At 48.0% G+C, this 7,356-nt stretch overlaps 1 protein-coding gene across 1 annotated transcript; it reads right to left on the bottom strand.

Annotated features, from left to right (window-relative positions):
* Positions 1 to 2,645: 2,645 nt before the first annotated feature.
* Positions 2,646 to 3,806, bottom strand: LRP88_00049 (uncharacterized protein; the record flags this gene model as incomplete). Its single annotated transcript, XM_083236769.1, has 5 exons — positions 2,646 to 2,810; positions 2,885 to 3,267; positions 3,321 to 3,387; positions 3,447 to 3,652; positions 3,731 to 3,806. 5 exons carry the CDS (start codon positions 3,804 to 3,806, stop codon positions 2,646 to 2,648), a joined length of 897 nt encoding a protein of 298 aa, XP_083107483.1.
* Between the last annotated feature and the right edge of the window lie 3,550 nt (positions 3,807 to 7,356).

The following is a 7,356-nucleotide window of genomic DNA, read 5'->3' as shown; positions in this document are numbered from 1 at the left end:
ACTGGGTTGTGTGGAGGAAGCTTGTGCAATTTTCAATGACTCTCAGTAAGAGTCTACGGGTCGGGCCTTGTATTTCATGTTCATTGGTTTGACTTTGCGCGGAATACCAACACGGGACAAGAGGGGCATGTATAATGGAACTTCATTGTCAAGCACAGGGTGGCCTAGGTTGGCGCAGACGAGACTTAAATAATGCGGCGCGATTTAGATGAACATTTGTATAGTAGAAGGCATTATTAGACAGTTTGAAATAGCTATTTACTGCTGGTTATTGGTAATATTTGCAGGGTTTGTTGTAACGAACGTCACTCGATCTTCAGTGGCTGCAAGGTAAACATTGTTACCCATGCACGTTGCAATCACCGCAGCAAGACCAGCAAAAAAAGCAGCAACCGTTGTAGCAGGCGGGTAACCATTATTGCCACTGCCGCTAGGTTGCATCATGAGAGATCTTCCATTGGGCAGCTCCAGCTGCGAAGAAGCTGCAAGGTCCGGGAGTGTGATTTTGCCTGATGGGAAACGCGCCTTCAAATATTGAATAGCGTCTGCATCGCGGATGACAAGTGTGAAATCGTATCGATCTGCTAATGCCCGCAAGATTGAGTCGTAATTTCTTGGATCAACCAAGAAAGTCAATCCTCGACTGTACCGCAGCTTCGAATCCGGGTCAACCCAAAATACATAAGGAGTTCCACGATAGACAGTGGCACAGGGGCTGCTTTTGTTCATCAGACTCTGCCCCCCAATTGTGCTGACAAGGCTGGTTTGCGGCAACCATGTTTTTCCATCCGTGGTATTAGTATACCAGAGTCCGTCATTGGCGCTTCCATTCCAAAAAAGGGTTAATTGACTTCCACCTTCGGAAACATAGACCGCAGGGCTTGTGCAATTCAGAGCGCTGCCCTTGATAGGAAAGGTTACCGGAATGACTTGGGACCATTTTCCGTTGCTGAAGATGGTCATCCATGTACCGTCTTTACCTGATCCGTTGAAGAATAGATAAAGTTGGTCATTAAAGACAGTCATGGCCGCACTGGTTTCAGTCCAAATTGACAGTCCCAGAGATGGAACATCCATTGGCTTTGCAAATGCATCCGCCGGAGTGCTCCAAGTTGTGTATCGTAACATGCCGTTATTGCGACTGTTGTTCCATACGAGGTACAGAACGTTCTGGTAGACCGCGGCAGCTGGGCTTGTCCATTTTGCAAAGGTTTCAGAAGTAGTACCCATGGACCGAGATACCGATTGCACTTGGGTCCATTTCCGACCATCTGGGGAAGAAGTCCACCAAGTTCCATCGTTCCCAACGCCGTTGAAAAAAACGAATACAGTATCGTGCCATACAACGGCGCATGGGGTCGTCCAATCAGCGATCCACATGTTCGATGCGCCGCTCTTCTGGAGCGAGTAAGAGGTCCACTGACTCTCATCTGTGTTGAAAACATTATACCAGCCGCCATTCTTGGCTTGGCTGCTATAAAAAACATAGAGTTCCCCTTGGAATGCGACAGAGGATGCTCCTGAGTAGTTGAACACACTCGGAGAGGCTAAGGTCTTTTGTTGAGCTGTGTAAGACATAATGTATGGCAGATAAATGTTCTTGAAGATAAGTTGGTTGATAAAAGAGTAATAGTAGATGCTTGTCAGGAGCTAGATCTAAGGATAAAAGAGCGTTTATATAATAATTTTGCTAATGTTGTCTATTTACCGCTTCATAACAAGTATGTCGGATACAGTTACAAGGGAAACTAACTCATAGCTCTGTTCAGCCAGCCACATCTCAACATATCAAAGTTCTAGACTGCTAGTAATATCAGTCCTTCATAGCTATTATATTTAATTGGTCTATTGCGATCTTCGCGGGTTGACTCCCGGTCATGAGCACACAAGTCAGCTTTAACCGTAGAAGGGACTGCAAGCCACCTTTAACATCACATGCCATTTCCCAGCTGAAATCTGATAACAACTTCTCCCTCGCCAAACCTTACTTAGTATGGCTAGCGGAGCCATCACCACGTCAACACAAATCCTAAATTAGGCAAGGCCTCGTTTCCTCAACGCGGGTCGAGACCATAGACCAAGGAGGTTGGCTGAGACAGTCTGTGCGGCACCTAAAACTATTGATTTTAGAAAAGCCATCTGGAAATTTATCAGTAATTTGTCGGGGGAAAGCAACACAAGCATTGCCAACCATCCGCCTCAAAAGCTGGTTGGAAGGAAACAGCACAGAGAGTCAGGTCAGGCCTCACACGAGGCCAGCCAAATTGAGGAATCGTCACGCTCTCTGAAAATTGTACGAATCCATAAGAGGAAATCGTCACGGTCGAACGGTGACGGCATTGTTTCTTGAGTTTAACAAGTAGCTACAACAGAAGTACACATCTAATCATTCAAAAAAAAAAAAAAAAACTTCATACTTTCTAATGGCTAAGCTTCCAGAAAGAGTTATATAGGATAAGAAATCTTGGTTGTGGTCTTGAAAACCTAAGTGCTGATTCCCTCCTGGAGTTAGAATGTCGCGATGGTCGAGCACAACTACGCACCTGCCAAGATTTGAAAGACATTCCACAGCTATAAAGACCAGGTACAGTACATAAGGATATACAAGTTCATTATTCCCGAATCCAGAGAGAAGAGACCAATGACTACTTGACAAGACTCATACGGACGTTTCCATTGGCGCCAGGCCCAAATTCCCCGTCGCGGACTAAGAAGAGCTTTAGGGGCCCGTTGACAAAGTGGATGAGGAAGCACCTGAAGCGCTTCCGAAGGCGACCGTCGACACGCTGGACGAGGGCGTCGGTGTGGAACTAGAGGGTTCACTGTTAGCCCGACGTCGACGAGGCTCTTTGAGAATTGGAATGAAGTTCTTGTCAACAGGAACGTACCTCGGCCTTCCACCACCTCGACCCGAGGATGGGTGAGAAGGCGGCTCGCTTCGAGCCGGCTGAGAAGAGTCTGAGGCAAATCCAGAGGGGCTTGAAGCAGGCGGAACTTGTCGGGACGTCGGCTCGTTTGAATGGGGCTGAGAAGGGTTGGAGCCGTATCCAGGGGGATTCGCGGTAGGTGCAGAGGGGGGAAAGGGCGCGAGGCCAGTGCTCTTCTTCCTGACGATGCACTGGGCAGTCTGCTTGTATTTGACGACTGAGAGTACTTTGGTGGTCGTGGAGGTGATATGAACGTATTCTCGGGTGGTGGTGGTGTTGACGTCAACTGTAACGATTTGAGGGATCGGGGCTTGCACAAATTCCGTTTCACGACATTGACCTGAGTTATTTGTAAGTGCGACTGACACGATAGTTCTTTCAAGGACTATATACCTTCGATAGTTGTCGTCTCCGTTGAAACTTCGACCTCGGTATAAGTCCGAGTGGATGTGGAAATCGTCTTAAGTTGTGTCAGAACAGAGTGTCGATTCATGCATGGAAGTTTAAGAGGCTACGTACCGTTACTTCCTCATGGACATGAATGTTTGTGGTGTATATTGTGGATGTGTATGTGCTGATGACTTTGTTCTTTGCTGTCGCTGCGCAGGCTGTGATTGATTCATCACACTCCTCCATCAACTGCTCGATCTCATCGGTTGTATTAGCAACCGCTGGCTGTTGGTAGAGTGCTTGCTGTCCGATATTGCCGTAAACTGGTGATGGATCTACGCAAAGGTATATGTGCTTAGTCTTGATACATTTTTCAACCCACAAGTCCCGAGGTCAGAAAAGAGAGAACGTACCAGCACCAGCGAGAACAAGCTTTTGTAGCCCTACTGCAGCGAGAAGGGCCAATTGCAAGAATTGGTTGGACAGCATTTTGAGCGGTTCAAGGGTCCGACGAAGAAATGGGTGAAGGCAGGAAGACAGAGAGGAGGGAGAATATCATAGAGAGAAGATGGAGAATATGATAGGAAGAAAAAAGACTACTCAGAGCAAGGCTCGGAGGCTGCTTAATAAACAGGCTGCATCCTCAAGACCCCTACCCTATTCTTTGCCCTTCACGGCAAGAACGAGACGAAGGGCGAGTCTAGATCGTCGGCCGCTGCCCCATCACTCAGCTCGCCTCAATCCAGTGTGGCGCCATGAAACATCTGCCCGTCTGTTGAGGGGTGCAACGCCATCTGCTGAAATGAGCAATAGTCCGGGCTTGGGAGGAGGGGAGAAGAGAAGAGAAAAGAAAAGATTCTCGTGACAGATATTGCAACTGTGATACGAAACTATCCTTTTCGGCTCTTGGAAGGGAGGCAGGCTAGGGATTCAATATACGGTATCTTTACAGTGTTGGAGCAATTATTACTGGTTCATCTATGCAAGGAGACCTTCAGCCAGCCGCTTGATTTCCAGAATGGGAAGATGGCTTGATATCACAAAAGGCTGCCTGTTCCTGGCGAGTGATGAGGGGGCGGCGGCTACCAAACAAGGCATGGTGCTATTGAGAGGACAATAATTGCATGGAATGTATCAGCAGGGTCTATCAACCACTGCATATGTCTTCCGTCCAGCTCATGGGCCCCGATTCTTAGTAGGTGGAGCATGAGACGCATGCTCGTGAAAAGTCCTGTAATGTACAACGTTGGCTGGGTCTCGAACATTTCAGGACTCTTATTGCAAATGAAGTTAGGCCTCCTGCACACCACGGCCCGGGTCACTTTCGTCACGCGAGGCTTGCGTGACAACACAAGGCATGTAGGAGAGCTGGTGGTCCGTGCGTTGCTGGTCGTATGTTCAACGATCTTCATCTGCATGAGAAGAGGAGAGCGTAGAGATTCATGGCTTAAACTACAGCTCATTTACTCCACTTATACCGCTTAGGCATTACTGCATCGAGCTTATGTATTATAAAGGTGGCTGGCTGGAGTCCCGCCCAGGAATAGCGTCGGCCTATTGTGGCTGTATGCAGGGAAGGCCGGGACGTCTTATCAAGAGCGGCCCGTTGCGGTACGCCTAAATTGGTCACCCTTAGTCTCCCAATTAATAGGGGATGACCCCGTTACATGACCTCTACAGACCTCTTAGTCTAGTAATCCCTGATTTTAAGGTATCAGTAAGGTAAAGAGGCTATCAATCACAAGTAAGACCTTATAGGTTCATATCTGGGTTGCTTCTCAAGTATCTGATCACTTTCAATACCTGCTGCCATGCGGAATTGGCAGAGCAAAACTGGCCACTCTGCGCCCCCAAGAGTTGTCGAGTATCCTCGCGGGTATCAATTGGTTAATACCCTGTCTGACTTCTGCCGATGAGGTAGGAGTCTATGACGTGACTGCACTGTGTAGTGTTATGCCACAGCAGTCATACTTATAATCGTAAAATAGCCAGTAACGTTTTGACACCACATGTCTCAGCTCAGCGTTCGTCTAGCCGGAGCTAGATATTAAAAGAGTAGGGCTAGGTGAGATAGGAATTGAGGCTGCAGAACTTGTACCATGCCAGCTTTACATAAGGCATTACGACATTACATGGCCGTGTGTTCTAGACAGTTTAGACTACATATGTTATTCACTCCTGAGCCCTAACAGTCCAATCAACGGTTGAATGGTCTCATGTACGCATGTAGTGCGGCCAGAGACTAGTGTTTTGGTTAATGTGATATGCAGACCTAAAGAATGTGACAACACGTTAGCCACTCACGGCGCTGTATTGCCAAGGGCTGGTTGAGTTTCTTGAGGCTGGCTGATTCAATACGCCACAAAAATTGCGACTATGACCTCTGTATTGGGCTTTCCTCCGTCGCGAACGCTTTCTGCGCCGTGGCATCGTAAAGATAGTCTATGATTGTAATATTGAACCATTGTTTCACTTCTCTGGACGTATTGTACCCAAAATCATGACTGGTTCTGCCAGCTCACATCCGGTCGGTCTCGGTCACCATGATCCTCTGGCTATTGCCACTCCCGAATCGATAACGCCACGAGTGTATTGAATTGCATCACCCATCCCCATCCCCATCTAGATCTATGTAACCGCTAGGGTACGAAGGAGGACATTCATTCTTGGATCGTTCAGACTAATCAGAGTACTTAGGAATGCGTTATGTGTTTGTGTCTGACACCGACGCAATGTAAACAAGGTAAACTCCATCAGCCCCTGTGCATGCCACTACCTTGAACATGTTGGGTTCAAGACTCCAGTGTGTTGTAGTTCTCTTACATCTACCCTACCCTCCTGATCCTGCAAGCTGCACAGCCTAGATCATGTCTAGACTTTAAGCAATTGTTGGGAGTCACATCTAAAACAGTTACTCTCGAAGCCACCTCAACACCTTGATAGCTGAGAACACACGCCACCTGATCTATCACATTCGAAAAATATCGTCCTCCGGACTGCTCCGTTCTGGCCAATCGTGGCGGACGATATGGTAGCAATGGACCCACTATTCTTTGCCGGCTCACACCAAGCTCAGGAGCGACCCAGGAACTGCTCAGGTTAAAGCAGCGACTACTCAGGATCGTGGGCGAGAAAGGAAACAGAGAGCGTCGGGATTCAAATGGCATATGAACTGATATAGTTAATACCCGGCCCTTGATGGGAGAACTTCGCCAGAACATACATAACTTAACTCCCAGGATGTTCTCTTCTTGCTCGGGGGCTCCATCGATTGCAGCCTGCATCATCCTTGCCTCTACGCAGCTCGACTGTCCATAGATTGAGCGAACTCTGAAAGCTTGAACCGACACCAGGCTCCAGGGCGGTCGAGCTCTTCAGTGGCTGCCTGATCCAGTCGTCGTGAGCAGGAGGCACACAAAGATGAAATGTCAGGTTCTCAGGAAGAGGTAGGTTGCTAGGTGGCATTGAGCTCCATCGGCGGTGCGAGGGGCCCATGGGCTACGATACTCACCTAGCCTTAATGAAAGAGATGCTGTGCAGCGCATGATCGAGGCAGTTGAGTTTTCAATAATATAGGTAATCCCGCTGATACAGAGGCACTGAGGCTGTATGTACGAGACAAGACACCCTCATCTCCCGTCTCCTGACTTCCAGATCCAGCACCTCGGAGGCGAAATCGAGTTTAACTGAACATCATATCTAATCCTTCAAAAAGACACGGGGCGCGCGCTGATATCAAGCCTACTCAACCTTGACCTGGAAGCCATCGCCAGACTTGGTAACCTGGAAGGAAGTGTTGGTACCGCTCGTGAGAGTCTTGAAAACGGAGAGGCCAGGCGCGGTAATGGTAAACTTAAGAGTATAGCTGTTGATTTTAAGACAGAGTGTTGAGCGTGGAGGCATCTGCAGAGCTTATTTTATAGTGGCTCTTGCGTTGAGAGGCATTGGGCATGATTGGCTTGACTGGGTGTAAAACTATATCTCTCTGACTGGGTTGCCTTGATCTACTTTTGGATATGCTCTGAGGTTAAATCACTTT

This window comes from Fusarium phalaenopsidis (genome assembly GCF_050370095.1).
Source record: "Fusarium phalaenopsidis strain FUZ10S chromosome Unknown contig_32270, whole genome shotgun sequence".
Taxonomy (NCBI): Eukaryota; Fungi; Ascomycota; class Sordariomycetes; order Hypocreales; family Nectriaceae; genus Fusarium; species Fusarium phalaenopsidis.
The sequence above is the reverse complement of the archived record's forward strand: the minus strand, read 5'-3'. Positions and strand labels throughout refer to the sequence as shown.